This window comes from Neoarius graeffei, chromosome 3 (assembly GCF_027579695.1).
Source record: "Neoarius graeffei isolate fNeoGra1 chromosome 3, fNeoGra1.pri, whole genome shotgun sequence".
In the NCBI taxonomy this organism is placed as follows: domain Eukaryota; kingdom Metazoa; phylum Chordata; class Actinopteri; order Siluriformes; family Ariidae; genus Neoarius; species Neoarius graeffei.
In genome coordinates, this window is record NC_083571.1 from 118193767 (window position 1) to 118213218 (window position 19452).

Consider the following 19452-nt stretch of genomic DNA (forward strand, 5'->3'; position numbering starts at 1 on the left):
ACCTAAAAGCACTTAGACAAATTATATTATATATAAAATTTAGGATCAAAATCATGCAGTAAGCCAACTACATTTACTTCATTTACTTTAACAGTCTATTATCTTTATTCTCAGGTCAATTGTCATTTTGTTTTCTGTGCCTCCTATCTGTCATGTTTTCTTTGCTTCTCTTTGTTTGTAAAGAGCCCTTGGGTTGGTGAAAGGCGCGATATCAATTAAACTTGTTGTTGTTGTTAGAGTAACAGGAATTTGCCTACAAACAAAGGTTCCGCCGCGTTTCCACCCGGTCTCCTATTAAAGGAACACAGCCAAGATGGCAGCGGAGGAGCAGAGTGGGAGCGCGGCTGGGCCTGAGCGCGCAGAGGAGGTTGGAATGCAGATATTAAGAGGTAACTGTTAAAGTGTTAAAACGCAGAAGGCGAGCTGAAAAATCCGCTGCTCTATCGGAATAACGAGCAGCTCTTGGTTTAGGTTTTAAATTACATGTTGTAATGTTCCAGACACCGTGCTAGCATGCTAACTGCAGCTGAGGGAACTCATGAGGTAAAGCTCGCTACAGCACGGCTTCTCGAACCTTCTGAGTACAGATTATTACTGGAGTATAATCTAATTATTCAAATAATAGGCTCGTTATTTAAATGTGTTCTCCTATGGGAGAAGGGGAAGATAAGACAACATTGAAAGTTAGTGAAGTTGAGAAAGACCTGGGAGTTTATATTGATGATGAGCTGACCTTTGTTAAACACTGCCACAGCATTGTGTCCGCAGCAAACCGTTTGGTTGGAATTATGCGCAGAACATTTAGTTTCATAGATAAATCAGTGTTCAGTTACCTGTGTAAAGGTCTAATTAGACCAAGACTAGAATATGCAGCATCAGTCTGGATTCCTATGCGGGTGAAAGAAATAGAGTTGATAGAAGCTGTCCAGCGCAGGGCCACAAAGCTTGTTCCAGAATTGGAGGATAAGAGCTATGAAGAAAGACTAAGGTGCCTACACCTGCCAACATTAGTCCACCGCAGACTGAGAGGGGATATGATTCATGTATATAAGTATACACATCAACTGTATGAGGTCAACTGTGAGATGTTTCCTGTGGAGAAGAAAAGTATGACGCGAGGGCATCCTTTCAAGATCGTAAAGATGCGCAGCTGCTCAAGACAGAGGCTTCACTTCACACAAAGAGTGGTGAACGAGTGGAATGGACTACCAGAAGAAGTGGGCACCGCTCCAACTCTGAACTCATTCAAGTCCAGACTGGATAACTTCTGGAAGGACCATCGACTGCTCTTCAATTTTAAGGCCCCAGTGGATGTGTTTTGACTAACTGAAACTGCAAAGACTATAAGGACTGGCGTATAGGCTTTCAGCCTTCATCGCCGTACAGATATCTATCTATCTATCTATCTATCTATCTATCTATCTATCTATCTATCTGTAAATATTTTATCATTTATCTAGATTCATAGAGCTTTCCATTTCTGAACGCATTAGATCCAAGTTGGCATGAGTTTTTGGTTAAATGCATTTAATTAAAGACATCAGTCAAATAGCAACTACAAGAACGCAATAATAAATATAGCTGCAAGCGGTGATGAGGGCCCTCCGCACCTCCGGGGCCCCCACACCGGCACATGTGCTCATCATACAACTAGATGGCGTGAGGGACAAAGGAGTTTTTGAGTCTGTTCATCCTGCACTTGGGAAGGAGCATTCTGTCACTGAACAGGCTCCTCTGGTTGCTGATGACGGTGTGCAGAGGGTGACTGGCATCGTCCATGATGTTCAGTAGTTTGTCCATAGATCTCTTCTCTGCCACCGTCACCAGAGAGTCCAGCTTCACGCCGACCACAGAGCCGGCCCGCCTGATCAGTTTGTCCAGCCTGGATGTGTCCTTCTTGGATGTGCTGCCCCCACCCCACAGCACACCTCGGTGTAAAACAGGACACTGGCGACCACAGACTGATAGAACATCCACAGGAGTTTCCTGCAGATGTTAAAGGACCGCAGCCTCCTAAGGAAGTATAGCCTGCTCTGTCCCTTCCTGTACAAGTGGTTAGTGTTGCAAGTCCAGTCCAGCTTGCTGTCCAGCCACAGCCCGAGGTACTTGTAGGAATCCACAGCCTCCACCTCGACTCCCTCAATCAGAACTGGTCGTGACCTTGGTCTGGACCTCCCAAAGTCAATGACCAGCTCCTTGGTCTTCGAGGTGTTGAGCTGCAGATGGTTCTTGTTGCAATGCACATGCATCTGAGATGTGAGACAAAAGCCTGGGTATCTGGTGTGTGCACCACCAGTGAGGAGTTTTTAGCCAATGATCTCATTACTATTCAGGTCCAAATGGTGGCGCTATACCAGACGTTCACTTTGGGCATGTGGAGATCATCAGAACCATGATATCCTATCACCTGTGAAATTTGAGCCATATCAGGCAATGCATGGTGAATTTGATATTTCCTGCTTGCATGGCGTAGCAAATTTGTTTTGCCTTTTCAATATCTTGCACGATATCGCAAATCCCTTCGCAATTCAATTGGCTAATACAACGTACATTACAGTTTTGTTCATTTTGAGGTTCCCCACACACCTACCAATTTTGACACTGAGAGGTGAAACTATATACTGGGCAGAAGTTGCAATGACATGGGGGTGCTATGGAGTCCCCTGGACACACCTGGGGCCAAGCCTCTATCCCTGATTTAGCAGTTGAGCAGGACTGATGTTTACCAAATTTCATGAGTTTTTGCCCATGGGAATCACCTCAAAAATGGCAGTGTTGAAGAAAAAGATGGAATAATAACAAAAAATCTGGACAGAAACAATCGGGTCTTGCACCTCTGGTGCTCGGGCCCTAAATATAATAGCCTTAAACATGGTGGGTTGTGATTTGCACCAGGATGTGCGCACACATGCACCCTGACTACGCTTCATGGCCCCCTGGTAGGCTTGACACCCAGCCCCCCCCCCCCCCAATCAATGAACAGTTTATAACTTCAACAAAACAGACTTCATGTTAAAACTATAATTAATTTCCTGGTTAAACAGTTGTACTTTGTGACTACCGTCTATAGTACACAGTTACAGAAGTGAGTTATTTTTAATTATGCTCTCTGTTATCACCCAGATGAGGATGGGTTCCCTTTAGAGTCTGGTTCCTCTTGAGGTTTCTTCATGTTGTCTGAGGGAGATTTTCCTCACTGCTGTTGCCTCAGGCTTGTTCACAGGGATGGATAAATTCATTTAGGAACAAAATCAGCTCATATGATTAAAGTCTTTTAATTATTTTCTGTAAAGCTGCTTTGCGACAATGTTAAAGCACTGTACAAAAACTGACTTGACTCAGTGCAGGAATTCCCAGTCAAAAAAAAAAAAAGTATTAGAAAGATCTTTCTGGTGTGTGTGTGTGCGGTAGTACTGAACAATATATTTATCATTGCAATTCTGAATGTGTGACGTGATAAGTACGCTGCAAACGACTGCCTGAAACATGATTTTTATTTACACATGCCACTTGTTCACACTCGGCATGTAAACGTTTGACCTATCCTGTGGAGGCCTGGTTGGGTGTTTCATGTGCAGTTTGTTCAATAACAGCTGTAAATAACTTCTCTTTTAGTGGGCATAGGCTATTCCGTGTTGGGGCTCCATGTTGGCAGTGTATCTATCGCAGCAGAAAGATGTAGTATCAGTATGTAAATTTCAATGTTTGTCATTACGGGGGGAAATTGGGTAGACATGAGCTTCCTTTACTTGTAGAATAGTGTAGTGGGAAATATTGCCCTTACCATTCACCCCTTACCCATCTCCGCTCCAGGGGCATTCCGTCATGGCTGACCCTGTGCTCTGACCCCAACTGCCTCACAGGCTGGGACATGTGTTACATTACATTAATGACATTTAGCAGATGCTCTTATCCAGAGAGAGACATACAACTCATCCAGTTGGGGGTTAGATGCCTTTGTTCAAGGGCACCTCAGCCATTCCTGCTGGTCCAGGGAATCAAACCAGTGACCTTTTGGTCCCAAAGCACCTTCTCTAACCATTAGGCCATGGCTTCCCTGAGAAGAGGAATTAAATTCATTGTGCTGTAACTTGTATGACCAATAAAGGTTTCTTGATTTTTTTTATTTTATTATTATTATTACTACTACTACTACTACTACTAAATTATAGAAGCAAACTTGAGACACCAAACATGTTTGGCTGAAATATTTTCTCTCAGTGTGACACAGGAGGCAGCCCTGATCTAAAGCCTCCTGATGAAGGTCTAAAGCGTGTATGCAGACCAAAGGGTTATTTTTAGGATTTAGAAGTCACTGAAATAATGGAGTTTTGATGGGAAATGTTCAGAGACGCTCCTGATAACAGGCACGGCTCAAAATTCGCGGTGGTCTGGTTGCCCGAGGCGACTTAATTTGTCATTTGGCGGGTAATTCCTGTCACTAGCCAGCCCGGCTGGCTAGTTGAGGGAAAAAAAATGTGTGTGTGTGTGAAGCGAAGATTGATACACCGTCAACTAAAGCCACCACATATTAAGCGTGTGCCGTGTCCGTGTTAATCAATGTGTTTATCGGCAGAACGGAAAATACAGAATAATCCCGAATCATATTGTGTACGAGTCAGGCTGCCGGTTTTTTTCACTGTTGCGCATGCATATAACGCCTCTCGTTGAATATCGCGGTAATCACGTTATCAAATTCAATAGATGTGGCCACGTTATCGCCCATTTAAACACGCGTTTTTGTTGTTGTTTACATCTCCATCTGCCAAAGCTATGTTGCGATGTGGAATTTTCTGAAAGGTGTACAGAAACCGCCAGAGACGGGGACAAAGCGACCTCGGTCTGAAGAGGAGAAACGACAAAGGACTTGTAAGCAAGCGTGGGAGCAGGGTAGGCCTTGGCTGTGATATGATTTTTATGGAATAATTAATTTTTTTCAAGTTGATTCCTAGTCAATATGGAGCTCCTAATGCTTTCTCTCTCATAAATGGTGAAATACAGAAAGCATGTTGGACATATTTTGGGTGCTGTAGTCATGATAGTAAGTATATTTGCTTTCAATACTCATACACCAAATTGCCAAGTTTTCCAATATATTATTATTTGTTTATTATATTATGGTGCTCTGTGTTGTTCTCATTTATGTATTTAACAACGGTATCAAAATACTCGGGTCTTGAAATAAATGCACATTAATCAGGAACAGTGGGAACTACTCTCTTTTTTGCGTTATTTTTGACCGAAGTAAAATTCATACATGAACAAATTTTGGCGAGTTGATTTTCTGTTCGGCGAGTTACTTTGGCAGGTAACTAGTCCGGCTGGCTGGTGAAAAAATATATGAATTTCTAGGCCTGACAGGTTTGTCAATATAAGCTTCATTTAATTTGTAAACTGTACGCATCATTGCTGTATAGGATTTTAGACGTTCTCGGTGTTCAGGAATATCTTCAGTCACAATAGCATGCCGTGGTGTTAAACTCCTCATCGTCTCTGTTCTTTTCCAGGTGGTGCGTTTCTGACCACAGTGGCCACAGCAGGAATGATCGCTGGATTCGGCTCCACCCTTGCTTTGGCTAAGAAAAGGAGCCCTGAGTGGTTCAGTAAGGTGTGAATGTTAACAGAAGCGTAAATTTGCACTTCATACAGTGCAGGTATTTAACATGATGGATAACCGATAGCTGAACAAACTTGGACATGCTGTTAAACCTCTGAATTTGATGTGAGGATGAAGTAAAGACCTGTCGTATAAATGTTTAGAGTTCACGCCCAAGAGCAGAAAGGTGTGTGTTTGTGGGTTACAGGAAGGGCTTGGAAATGGAAGTCCTAAAATATTTTCATGATGATCTGAGAGTGGTGTCAGTGTTGCCTGTATAGAGCGATGCTTTAGTCTGTCCAGCTCTCTCAACTCCTCATCCAAACACTCTGCTCAGACAGACCCGCTTCCAAAGCTTCAAATCCGTCAGCACATCACACTCCTCATCTCCTCGATCTCAGACACCCTGAGCCGAGTCTCTCTTAACTCTGGGTTGTGTGAGTGTTCTGGAGCTGCACTGCATCTTGGAACATTTAGATCAAAATCAACAGTACTTCTACAATGGAAATTATTCTCTCCATATTCACTGGATATGAGCAATCGTGCACTCTGATTGGCTACTCTACTACTAGGATATCAGCTCGTATACCGTGAGGAGAGAGAAACAAAATGGCAGAGCGCATCGTCAGATATCACTACCCAAGTATTTAAAAGGGTTAATACCCCCCCCCCCCCCCCCAAAAAAAACCTCTTGTTCCACACTCCAGCCCAGTTGGTGGCAGTAATGCACCTTTAAGTTGGTTTGCCCACCTCCAAAAAAAAAACCTGAAGAAAATGTCGGAGCGTGTTATTGAACCAACCAAGGATGAAAGAAAAACTGCACTCAAACAAAACTGCAAAAATACAAAAAAAACCAATATGGAATAAAAGTATTTGATGGTAAGAACATCTTTTTAAATGTATTTTTCAAGAATTATCACATTTTTCACAAATTGCTCCTGTCCTTTCACCGGTTTGTTTACATTCTAAGCAGAAATGAATTTGTCGGATGTTTTGTATAAAGTTATCAAATTTGCAAAAAAAAAATGCTCCATTTCTCAAAATCCAGTGAATGTGGATAGAATAAGTTATTCCACTCAGTCTCCTCATACACGGATTGTAGCGCTATCAGCTCATGTACGACTCGATTTCATGGAATAACTCTTAAATATTACCTCCGGCAAGGAAGTTGCGTTTTCAGTGCGGTTGTTTGTAAGCAGGATTGCGCAAAACCTACTGACCCGATTTCCATGAAACTTGGTGGAAGGGTGGAGCATGGACCAAGTAAGAACCCATTAAAGTTTGGTGTGGATCCATGAATTTAGTTTCATTTTTGCCAACATTGTGAGATACTTGGAAGTCTGCACTCAACAATGCCATACATCTTAAAATCCAGTAGATGGCAGTAAAGTTTAATAGTGATGAAACATAGCCAGTGTAGAAACAGTGAGTCAATCACAGCCACAGTCCACATTCCTCTGGGATTCACATGTAGGCTAGTCGCTCAAACGCAATGCAGAAAGCCAGTGTCATGGCGCACTTGGGGACAGTAGTTTCAAAATGTCTTAAAGCTGGACTGTCTTTCAGATTTTAAGTGTAGGTCATGAAAAGAATTTTCCCGACACCCAATTATTTTTATTCGGTGGACTGAAAGCTACTGAATTCAAATCACAGACTTCCAATTTTATTAGTTTTTTTTTTAAATGGAACAATTATTGAATTTATCTCCACATGGCCCAAAATTCTCCACTATTTTTTCCTGCTTCCCCATGACCCAATTCAAGATACTACGTCATGCATCACGTGGTGGGCTTTCCCCGTTCACGCAAGGCATTGTGGGATACAAATTTGAAACAGGAGAGAAAAATGGAGGACGTGTGTGTGAGAATCAGGGATGTGATTTTTCCGCAAATTCGCGGAATTCTGCTTTTTTCACCTCAAAACTTGAAGAAAAATTTTTTTCCGATTTTTCCCTCATCCACATTCGTATCCTATTCGTTCTGACTTTGTTTGAAAGGTGGCAGCCTCGGATTTACATCTTTACGCCTCGATCACGGAGGCTGCCATCTTTCAACTCTGTTTGAAGCGAGTTACGTACAGCTATCTAACAAGCGCGTTCATTGGTTGTTACAGAGCGATGGCTCATCGCTCTGTAACAACCAATGAACGCGCTTGTTAGATAGCTGTACGTAACTCGCTTCAAACAGAGTTGAAAGATGGCAGCCTCCGTGATCGAGGCATAAAGATGCAAATCGAGTTAAAGAAATCGACAGAATAATGAAAAAAAAAAAAAAGTTCCGCTGGGCATGGTTGGAGAAAAACCGTGGCTTGCCTCGGGGCGAATTACGTCACAAGGCGCGGGGCTAGCGGGCCCTGCTCGCGCTGGTTCTTTGGGGAGTGTGTGTGTGTGTGTGTGTGTGTGTGTGTGTGTGTGTCAGAGTTGCATGTTGACCATTAAATTGGCTTGAATTTGTTAATCATGACGACAAGTTTTTTCTTGTGTGTTTGCTTGCCATTTTAGTACAATTTTTAAGTCAGAAAACCCCAGAACCCAGGAGCTTCGGGGGGCTTCCCCCCCTTGTCCCCCCACCAGGCCGCTGCCCTGGACCAGCTGGGGGCCTGCGGCCCCCAGACCCCCGGCTAAAATTTTCAGATAATTTCACCAGCCCCAAATCACATCCCTGGTGAATCAAACGTGAAAGAGCGACTACAGTAACGGAAAGAAAGCGAGAAGAAAAGACGTTATGTTATATACGAAGGAAAGGAAACACAGGACCAAACTAATAAATATGGGCGCTCAGCGAGCACCTCGGTGTGATCAGCTGTTCGTTTAGCGACAGAATGATGGAACTGTCAGTGCACGCTCAAAGGGAAACCTGTAGATGGCAGTAATGCAACACTGTGGATGCCAGCTGCTGTAAAACCCAAAAGAAGAAGAAGGTAAACCTGCGCATGCGCACACGGACTTCCTCTGTCTGCTTGACTGCGCCAAGCGAGCGATTTCATGCACATTATTTGCTTTAATCCCCTCAAATTAAATAACTTCCCAGCCACAGAATGGCCTGATATTTTGTGAGATATTACAGAAATAAACAGATATCACAATCACCACATTTCAGACGGAACTAAATTTCACTTTTATGAAATCGAAAGGCCGTCTAGCTTTAATATTGAACAGGCTGAGCCAGTCATTACCAGTACGTGCGGCTCATCCAGACATATAAAGTGATTGCTGTTGCAGATTTGCATCATAGAAGGGTGGATTATTGTCCTTGCTGGAGGTCTGCGCGCTCTGAGTGACCGCTGAGGTCGTTATGCTCGATCATAAGCGTCAAGTTTTTCTGCCGTTGTCTCTTGTGACATCAGGGAAGAAAAACGAAGATACGGCATCACGACCAACAAATTAGCACCAGCACATCATAAACCTTACAATAGAGACATTTAATGTTTCAGGGTGCAGCTTTCCTTTCATGTACTGCGTGCATGTGTTGGTTTAATGCTCAGACACGGCGGTGAGCACTGAGAGCTTTAGCAAGCAGATGACTGCGTACTGAAAAACTGCAGCATTTAAAAAAAAAAAAAAAAACAACCCAAAACCTGCAGCGTGTGTGTTTTATGTAAAGTGCTGTCTTACTCACTGCTAATTAACTTACTAAATAGACACGACACAGGCTAGAAAAGCCCAGAATCTTCATTTCTAATGACTCTGAGCTGTTTGCTTATTCAATTCAGCCATTTTGTTGCTTTGTGCATTTGATTTCCAGGAATCTCACACATCCTCCATTAGAGTTGCGGGTTGTTATTTTGTAAGCTCACAGAGGAACAGTGCTCCTTTTTGTCGCCGTCTTTATTTTTAAGCAGTTTCTTATTTTATTTTTTTTAAACAAAGCCACAATTGGATTCATTGTGTGTGTGTGTGTGTGTGTGTGTATATGAGAGAGAGAGAGGGGTCATGGGAATGTCGCAAATGATTTATGTGCTCTGGAGTTTCTTTAAACTCAATTACCAGACAAACTCCAAAAGGAGGACAGGCTCCTGTTTCTCCCGGCGTTGGCACGCTGGTGTCACTTAAACCACAGCTAATTAACTTTAGTTCCTTGCTTATTGTATTATGTAGTCCTATTTTTGAAAACAACCAAACCTTCTTTTGAAGAATCTAAAAGTTTTTCCTCGAATAATAAATCGGCACAGTAAACACGAAAGAAAGCAGCACAGAGGCAACTTCACTTTGATCCTCATCAAGAGATTCAGATTTTATGAATTCTGTGACCACACCCTGCTCCTGACACACCCTTAAAGCAGATTCCTAGTAAATCAGTGTTACTTGGCCTGCGTTTGCATATTAGATTAGTTAGTTCTTATATTAAATGACGCTAACACTCGTTTTGTTTTCAATATTAAACTCATCCAATAAGGAGACACTTTGTACATGCACACAGATCACAGCTCGTCTGAATGTGGCAGTTACCAATATCTGATATTTTAATCTGGATTAAAGCTTTGAGATTTTCAAGCAATCTCGATGCTGAAATTGTCAGACCGGTAATCAGATTATTCTGTGCGTGTACACTGTTAATCCGATCTTGTGCAAATGCATGAAAATGAAATACAAGTGTGTAAACATCAGCTGATAAATTTGAGTCGTGCTGAACGCTGCAGAGCTCGGAGACGGACAGCAACGCTGTCATTTATCTGTTAAAGGAATTAAAGAATGGAAGGAAGAACTCTGATTATGGACTCGGCTAGAGTCGGTGTTTTCTGGTGATCAGACTAATGCTGAAAATACATTGACTACATTATTGAAATATTTATTGAGGATATATAATCGTCTAAAGAAAGCACTGAGCAATGAATCAAAGTGTAGAATAAAACATTAAAGATACAGATGTGTAGGTGAACAAGCCTCTTTGTATGTGCTACATATCCGGTAGAAATAATTTCCAGTGGGATTAATGCTGCATTCGACTTAACTCGTAAACGTCATTTTCAGTTGCGCCTGTGTGCTGAAGCTACAATGTAGGAAGAACTTGGACGCCTCTGTATTCGGGTTTTCTTAAGGGGTGTTCACACGGCAACTTTTACTCCGGTGTAGCACCGGGGCTGCCCCGCTAGAGCGTTCACACGGTACAAAGTTATACTGGTGTCGCCCCTGAAAGCTGCTTAAACCGGTGAAAATCTAACCCTGCTCGGGAGGGGGTTTAAGAAATTTACTCCGGAGTAAATGCTAGTTTGCGGGACAGCACCGATATAAAATGGGACGTCTGAACGCTACAGGGGTAGACTCGCTACGCGTGAGGAGAGTTGATTACATACAGGCATTGCATAATTTGCATCCTGGTATTTTGCGCTTCCGAAATGGCGAATATCAACAACAACAGAACTGCGTGTCTTCCAGTGTTGCCAGATTGGGCGGTTTTAAGTGCATTTTGGCGGATTTGAACATATTTTGGGCTGGAAAACGTCAGCAGTATCTGGCAACACTGGTGACTTCATCCACGTTGTTTTCCTGGCGCTTGGTGATGCCATGACAACCGGGGAAAGGAAGTACATTTTCACGCATGCGCATATTTCACTTCTGCGTTATTACTATCGTATAGCACGGTCGCAAAAACTGCCGTGTGAACGCAAGTGGGGCTGCACTGGTGCTAACACGCTTCTCTCTAGTAAGCAGGTTTGTGACGTGTGAACGCTCCACAAAATTTACACCGGTGTAAGATATATCGCAACAAAATACATCGGTGCAGCATCAATACAAATATGTGCCGTGTGAATACCCCTTTAGGAACCGTCTCACCAGCGAATGTTAGTGATGTCGTGTATATTGTCCTCCTCAAATGAGTGAACTTGGTGTTGTAAATTTAACAAGTTTAAAAATCATTTCAGGAAGGGAAATTAAATGGGGACAACTTCTTTCCTTGGCCCTTTTTCTACTAAAAGTATGATCCCAAATCTGGACCACCTGCTGCCACCTGAAGACCTTTTGAGTGTTTCCACCGATGCTGCTTGAGGAGCATCCTTCGCATCAGCTGGGAGAACTACTGTACTAACGTCATCTCGGCTGAAGCTAAACTCGTGAGCGTGGAGTCCATCAGACTGGATAACCGCAGACTGAAACCGGTCGCCTTCTCCCCGCTAGAAGGGAAGCAGTCCAGAGGAGGACAAAGGAAACGATAAAAGGACCTGCTGAAAGAAAACCTGAAAAGCTGCAGCATCAACTGGGAAGACCAGGCCAGAAAGCATAGTGCCTGGAGAGCAGGAAGAGTGGAGAATTTCAAAAACCAGAGGATGTACCACATCAAGAGGAGGCAAAGGAAAGAACGTGTGCAAAATCCAGACTGCTTGTGACTTCCCACCACCATCTGCAACAAATCCTGTGAATCAAGGATTGGACTCCTCGGCCATTTGAGAACCCACTGAGACCGAGCTGCCAACGACTAGATCATCCTCACTTTTGAGGGACAGCCACGATGACAGCTAAAAGTATGATCAGTGCAATTCATTCATTGTCCAAGCTGAGCGCTTAGACAGGGTTGCACTGAGATGGAGCCAATTCCAGCTGACTTCAGATGCGGTACACCCTGGACAGGTTGCCAGATCATCACTGGGATTGGTGCAGTTATTATAAAATGAAAAACTGCAGTAATGGTTTTGGAAACTGGTTATCCTTGAACTGTCGCTCTCCAAGTCTTGTCTAGCTTTATGAAATCGAAAGGCCCTCTCGCTTTTAAAAATCAGTGAAATTTAGTTCCGTCTGAAATGTGGTGATTGTGATATCTGTTTATTTCTGTAATATCTCACAAAATATCAGGCCATTCTGTGGCTGGGAAGTTATTTAATTTGAGGGGATTAAAGCAAATAATGTGCATGAAATCACTCGCTTGGTGCAGTCAAGCAGACAGAGGAAGTCCGTGTGCGCATGCGCAGGTTTACCTTCTTTTGGGTTTTACAGCAGCTGGCATCCACAGTGTTGCATTACTGCCATCTACAGGTTTCCCTTTGAGCGTGCACTGACAGTTCCATCATTCTGTCGCTAAACGAACAGCTGATCACACCGAGGTGCTCGCTGAGCGCCCATATTTATTAGTTTGGTCCTGCGTTTCCTTTCCTTCGTATAGAACATAACGTCTTTTCTTCTCGCTTTCTTTCCGTTACTGTAGTCGCTCTTTCACGTTTCATTCGCACACTCACGTCCTCCATTTTTCTCTCCTGTTTCAAATTTGTATCCCACAATGCCTTGTGTGAACGGGGAAAGCCCACCACGTGATGCATGATGTAGTATCTTGTATTGGGTCATGGTGAAGCAGGACAAAATAGCGGAGAATTTTGGGACATGTGGAGAAATATAATGTATATTTTTAAACTAAATTGGAAGTCTGTGATTTGAAATTCAGTAGCTTTCGGTCACTAAACAAAAAAACTGGGTGTCGGGGGAAAATTCTTATGATCTACACTTAAAATCTGAATGGCAGTACTCCCACCCCCACTTAAGGGTGTCAGTCATACAGTACCAGTCAAAAGTTTGGACACACACGTACTTAACCTTTCGCTTAAAAAAAAAAAAACCCTAAGGTCTCTCAGCTATGTGTTTGGATCAAATTGTGCCTCACTCACGAATGCTTTAGTATTAGAGTATCTTCTAAATAAATAAATGTAACGATCATAAATGCACTGTGGGGAAAAAGTAAATGTGTGTATGTTTGATCTAAAGTAAATACTTGTGTATACAGAAGTTATGTAAATGTGCTCCTGTTTACTGAAATCAGCGCAGAGGAGATCTTCCTGACTGAGTAGGAACTGAGGTGTGATTTCTTTGATCAGAAGCTGAAACATTTATGCAAATGCAGCATACATCCCAACGAAATGGCCACCGCTGGTTAGAGGACTTTTGAAAAATATTGTCCACATTCTCCGTACCTGCATGTTTTAGTTGGTCAATACCTTTTTTAAAATTTCTTTTGCAGATGTGTTAATGGTTTTCAGAAAGTGAAGATGCAGCTACCAAAGTTCTAACTGCACCTTTTGAGGTCTCCAGGATTAGGTTAAACACTGACCTGCAGCTGTATTGGTGTTTTTTAGGGTGTAGCGAGCACAGCGGCGGTGCCCGAGAGCGGAGCGTCGTTAGCCCTGCGTGCACTCGGGTGGGGTTCCCTGTACGCTTGGTGTGGAGTCGGCCTTCTCACCTTCACCGTGTGGAAAGCTCTGGGTGTCCACAGTGTAAGTGTGTGTGTGTGGTGATTGACTCGTTTTTCCTCACCAATGCCAAACGTTTAAATCACGGCTCGGTGCTTCTCTTGCAGTTGGTGGAATTTCGACAGAAAATGCAGTCCATCTTTCCTGCCATCCCAAAGAATGAAGATGTTCAGACAAACGCAGCAGCAGCTTCTGAGTGGGACTCGCTGTTTAAGTCCAAATGATCACTGATGTGGTGGTGAAGAGTTTTATACGTCTGTTCACTGGATACACAGTGCGTGACTCCAGTTTCCTTCCATTTCAAACCCAAGGACTGTTTAAGGAGGGAATTCACATCCATGGTGTTGAAGAAAAGACCAACTCTTACTAGCTTTAGTACTCTGTTTTAGTGTGTACACCTTTTTAAAGAGCCAGAATGCCTGGATGTTTGATGAAGCTCCTGGTTCAAAGGACATTTTGTTAAACTGCCTTCGTATGTGGTACAGGTTTGTGGAAGAGCTGCGTGTTAAAGACGGTTTAACAAAAAACCACAAGGATCGATCGTGTGGGTGAAATTAAGTCTCAAGTTTAAAGCTGCTGGATTTATCTCCAGGGCCTCTCGTGTAAAGCAGGACCCGTCAACTGCTGGGGTTTGGCCTGGAGGTGGAAAGAGCAAAATCTGCTGTATGACAGTTTGTGGACACCTGACTAACACTCCTCCCATTTATTCCCCCTTTGCTGCTGTAAGAAGCTCCGCTCTTCTGGAGAAGCTTTACACTCGAGTTTAGATGGTGGCTGGGAGGATGTGGGTTCAGGTGCAATCAGTGATCAAGTTCATCCTAAAGGTGTTCAGGGGTTGAGGTTAAGGAGGTGCAGGACATGAGTTCTTCCACTCCACCCTTCTTAAACTCTCATCATTATGATGCTAGAACAGGCTTGGGCCCCTTCGGTCCACTGAGGCATTTATCCAGAGCGACGTACAACATGCTCAGAGCAGGCAGGGGTTCGGTGCCTTGCTTAAGGGAACTTCAGCCATTCCTGCTGGTCCAGGGATGTGAACCAGCAACCTTTTGGTCCCAGAAGTGTTTCTCTAATAAATAAGTGTGCTTCTAACTTTATGGCAAACAGTTTAAGGTAGAAAGAAAACACATGGGTGTGGTGGTCAGGTGTCCACAAACTTTTGGACAGACTGCATGTAGTCTGTGTTGGTGCTGAAATGAAGCACCAGCGTGAATCAAAATCCAGCTGCATGTTTGCAGCATTGAGCCGGTCACTAACGGTTGGGTAACTGCTGCCACGAGTCAGTCATTTTCTCAACAATGAACCGGTTCTTCGTAAGTTCTCGTGTCTGTAGGAAACCGACCCTAAGTGTTTTTTATATTTAATATACATCAAAGGTTTAAAAATAGGAAAAACAGAAATCCCAGCTGAACTTACTGGACAGACTGATCTCAGATCTGTCCTCAGGGAGAGAACCTCGTCGTCTTCTGAAGTTTCCAGGAAAGCCCACAGCGCAAGAAAGAAGAACTGGTCAACTGTGAATGTCTAATAAAGCTTCCAAACGAGCACAGCTTAAGTTTCTCAGGATCAGCGTGCGCTAAATACGCTCAACGTACATTCAAGCAGGTAGTAGGCAAGTTTTAATAAAAGCAACCTCAAAGGGACAAGCAACATGGACTTGGTAAGCTGCTCTTATACAAAAACACTTCCTGGAAGATTAAATCAGGCTATTTGTGGAAAAGGAAGCAGTGTTCGGATGCTGCTCCAGAAATGCAGCATGTGATCGCTTCCACAAATGTAATTAGCGTAAAGTCATTAAAACGGTCTGAAACACTGACGTCGGAGCAGCCAGCTGGTGAAGCGTAGCTACATCTGAGCACCCCAATTTACTGCCAATATAAATTTAGAAATATTGTGCTGTTATTCCATGATTAATTTGTTTGGCAAAATTCCGGGCATTCAGCTGATTTCTTTCCAGCACAGCTGATTCAGCTTATGTAATTTTTGAAAGCATTCAAGAACTGAGTCAGCGCATGATTCAACGCGTGCATGACTCAAGCACCTACGAGCTTTTATACCGCTGGCGTTAAGATACCGCAGTGCTGTCCGTCGTAAACCTGGTTTCTGAGACGAGACGTGTAGAATCAGTATTACGCCGAGTGTTGTAAATTAATTATTTCGCTTCAAAGTGAATAACACAAAGCAGCCAAAAACCACCTTCACAGTGCTCAACCAGATTTCATGTACATTTACTTTAACATGTGGAACATGTAGTATAAAGACTTTATACTAATAAACAATGTTCATCAAATCATATGGCATGAAAAAAGTTCACAGAGTTGTACATGTTCATTGGAATTGTTGCTCAAGTCACTTTTGGGATAACTTCAAATTTTGCTGGATTACAGTTACACCGACTGACCTTTCGATGAGCCTGCGTCTGTTCTCTTTAAACCAGGTGTCCAAGGCCAGCGGAGGGACCAGTTCCTATCCATTTTACAGAATCGTGGGCGGTACGGTCCACGCAGGAACGTCCCACACCGCAGCAGGCTACCCTCAACAGAAGATGGCGATGAAAATTTCATTTTCAAACTGTTAATAATTAGCATCGACTACCGTCACTTTGTATAATACCACATCTCTTGGAGAAATAAAAAGTGAACAGGGCCTGTTTAATATACAGCTCATATATATACACACATCAGCCCAGAAGTTGGATGAAGAGAAGTGGTAACTGAAGCGCTTTAGAGTTCCGTTTTCAGACTGGTGATCCTGCGGTTTCATGGTCATACTGGTGGAAGCGAGTAAGTTTAAAAACCAGCTCTTACTTTACCCTCACATACTGGTGTGGTTACGCAGTGCAATACTGGTTATCAGATTTGAATATTGCCTGTGGTAAAGAGTCATTCACATTTGGTAATCTCCCCTCCACCAAGCCGTCTACACCCTATTGCACAATGCTTTTTAGAGCTGGATACATGTATATCTTGAGTAAATCAGTGTTTTTTTTTGTTTTTTTGTCTTTAACACGTTGCAAGAGAAGTTCTATCTACAACACATCTCACAATTTAAATAAATGTGCATCCCCAAATAAACAAATTCCCACCAGAAACGGCCACAAACAGTGGAGAAAGGAAAAAAAAAAAAAACCTTAAGCGCAAAAAGAAAAAAATTGAAAAACAAACTATCAGATGCCAACTTTGGTTAAAACGGAACTTAAAAAAGGAACACAAATCAAAGCATAAAAAAAAAAATAGAAAACAAGACCATGAGATATTAAATATTTGTATTAAAATCATTTAAAAATCCAAAATGAAAACAGCAAAAAGAGGGGTAGAGGAGCTATATATAATTCTCTATATAACTGTAAGTAAAAACATTTTTTGTCTTTTTTTTATTTAAATAAAAATATAACACCAACAATCTCGATCTGTGTGGCTTGTCCCACGGATTTTCAGCACTGCCAGGCTACCGCTCGTGTCACGAGCGTCCCAGCTTAAACAGCACCTCGCACAAAATGGCTGCCACACTAGAGTTCAGCACAGACGACAGCGTGATGTCCAGCAGGCGGCTCTCGTACAACACGAACTCGGGCCGGTTCTCCTCAACCTGAGCAATCGCCATTAAAGCTTTAGCAGCCCGGCACATCATGTTGATGCTAGGTGGCTCTGGGTGGGTCGGATGTCCCGCATGTAGCAGGCTATGAGGGCTCTGCTGATACTGTGCCATGGCGAGACTGTCCTCTAAAAAGCTTATCAGGGTCCCGACGCTGCCCTTCTGAAGTGCAATGGCCCGGGCTGCCGTGGGATCGCCCTGTGCCAAGTTGGCGAGGACGGCCACGGCCATCTCCCGGCAAACCTGGCTTTTACGCTCGCCCACGTGACGCACCAACGTCGCAAAGAGGCGTTCCTGACGACTGAACGGTGGTGTCGCTAACAGCAGGTCCACGTTACAGTCCTGGATGCTCAGCTTGCACAAGCACTCCAGCACCAGCCTCTGCGGCGTGAGAGAAGAGAAACCGCTCGCCGTGCAGAAAGGGTCCTGGGCCTCGGCTGATGGACAAATCATCCAGTGCAAAAGCCCGTCCAGTATGGGTAAGCAGATGCTCTCAGGGTAGACCGACAGATCAAGCTGCCCTGAAATGTTGGCCAAGGTCACCAAGGTGTTCTCATGCAAGGCACCAAGGCAGTCCCACCACCACTCATCCTTGCTACAAGCCAGACTTCGCTCCTCTTCACGCTGGTAGGTCGGAGGTGTCCGCTTCCTCTTTGGGTGCTCATGGTGCAAGAGCACCAGCCTGCCCAGTATAAGTACTAGACCTGGATGCCGTGCCATGTCAGCATCATTACCCGGCACAAAGGAGAGTCCACGGACTATGTTGGAGATGCACACGCAGCGTTTAGCCAGCTCGTCCTGCCAGTCCTCGGCTGTGGACAGCGGTGCCTCGTCCCAGCAACGTGGTTCATCTTCCAGCAGGGCGATACTGCGGTGGTTGTTTTGGCTTTGCGAGGTGGACTGCTGCGGCTCACTTTCGGGTAGAGATCCCGTACCCTCTGCAGTGGCCGTCGGACTCTTATCTGTGACATCTTGGTTTTGCTTGTCTGGACTGGGATCTGCAGTGTCTTGTTCTTTCACCTCCTCAAGGCCCATAGTCAGTGCTGGTTTAGTTCCTGTTTCCTCATATTTTCTATCAAAGTGGGTCTGGATGTGGGCGGTGGAGTCTCCTCCGCCAGCCTTCCAGTGCAGCAGGCCGCTGGTGAACTCTCCAGACAAGCCCAGCTGTTCTGATCGGTCTTCCACCAAGTCTGCAATTGCCTCCCTCTCCTCCACCTTCACGGGCAATCGGTCATACTTGCTTGCTTGCTTGGGCCTGTGTTCTGTGGAAGGACAATCTTCTTCTTTATCTGCTTCGTTTTGTCCATCCTTCTCCTGCTCAGCTGTCTCTGCTGGCTTCTTCTCCAGGGGTTCTGTTCCAGATGTGCTGCTTGGGGGACACATTTGAGACTCTGCTTCAGGCTTCTTGTCCACCAGCTCAGTATCTGAATGACTGTCCTGCACCTGATGCTTCAATTCCTCTTTTTCTGCTGGCTCTGGGAGGGGGCCAAGAAGTGTCTTCTGGCCCTCAGTACCCACTTCATACTCCTCGAGGATTCCGAAGATCTCAATCAAGCATCTTCTGAAATATTCAACTATAAGTTCCAGGAAACCTGGCAACTAGAGAAACGGAAGACAGAAGTATGCCACATGTTAACCAGTTAATTACATTCTGAATGAACTGTGGAAGCGCACCAGGCTGTGCTACTTCGCCAACTTACCTGCGACAAGGTAAAAGAGGACACTGTATTATCGTCATATAGTAGAATGTTTATAGTGTCCAAAGCCCAGGTGCTCTCTGCTAGCAAACCAGACTTGAGAGACATCATCACACGCCAGGCCTCTGGTGTCCCTGCAAGGTAACGACAGTTCTAGGTTGACCTGTAGACCTCAACATACACTATACAAGGCAACAGAAATAAAAACATAGAATATGTCTACAGTCCAAGAGGTCTGATCCCAGCTAATAATTACGATAGGATCCTGAAGATGATGGGTATTTGACCAAGTGTTAACATAAAATTTGACCCTTTTTCTTTGTTTTGCGTTTGAAAGATTGCAGAATTTACCCCTTGGTAATGTAGAAGGGAAGTGATGCTGCTGCTAAAAGAACT

The 19452-nt window shown here is 43.9% G+C and overlaps 2 protein-coding genes across 11 annotated transcripts in view; one reads left to right on the forward strand and one right to left on the reverse strand.

Annotated features, from left to right (window-relative positions):
* The first annotated feature begins 306 nt into the window (after window positions 1-306).
* Window positions 307-16745, forward strand: tmem242 (transmembrane protein 242). Of its 2 annotated transcripts, XR_009654409.1 has the most exons (5): window positions 307-389; window positions 5508-5608; window positions 13652-13789; window positions 13873-14039; window positions 16203-16745. XR_009654409.1 is itself a non-coding variant. In XM_060917997.1 (4 exons), the coding sequence occupies exons 1-4, from the start codon at window positions 314-316 to the stop codon at window positions 13987-13989; spliced, it is 432 nt and encodes a 143-aa protein (XP_060773980.1). In that variant the 5' UTR covers window positions 307-313; the 3' UTR covers window positions 13990-16078. The 2 variants fall into 2 exon arrangements, 1 of the variants encoding a protein (XP_060773980.1); XM_060917997.1 differs by lacking the exon at window positions 16203-16745 and having other exon boundaries at window positions 13873-16078.
* arid1b (AT-rich interactive domain 1B) overlaps window positions 15978-19452 on the reverse strand; it is a 123285-nt gene continuing 119810 nt past the window's right edge. For all 9 annotated transcript variants that reach the window (XM_060917993.1, XM_060917990.1, XM_060917988.1 and 6 more), the window contains 2 exons: window positions 19060-19190; window positions 15978-18958 (listed from right to left, as the gene is read on the reverse strand). In XM_060917993.1, the coding sequence (XP_060773976.1) occupies window positions 17225-18958; window positions 19060-19190 (1865 nt within the window). In that variant the 3' untranslated portion in view covers window positions 15978-17224. The remainder of the gene's footprint in view (window positions 18959-19059; window positions 19191-19452) is intronic.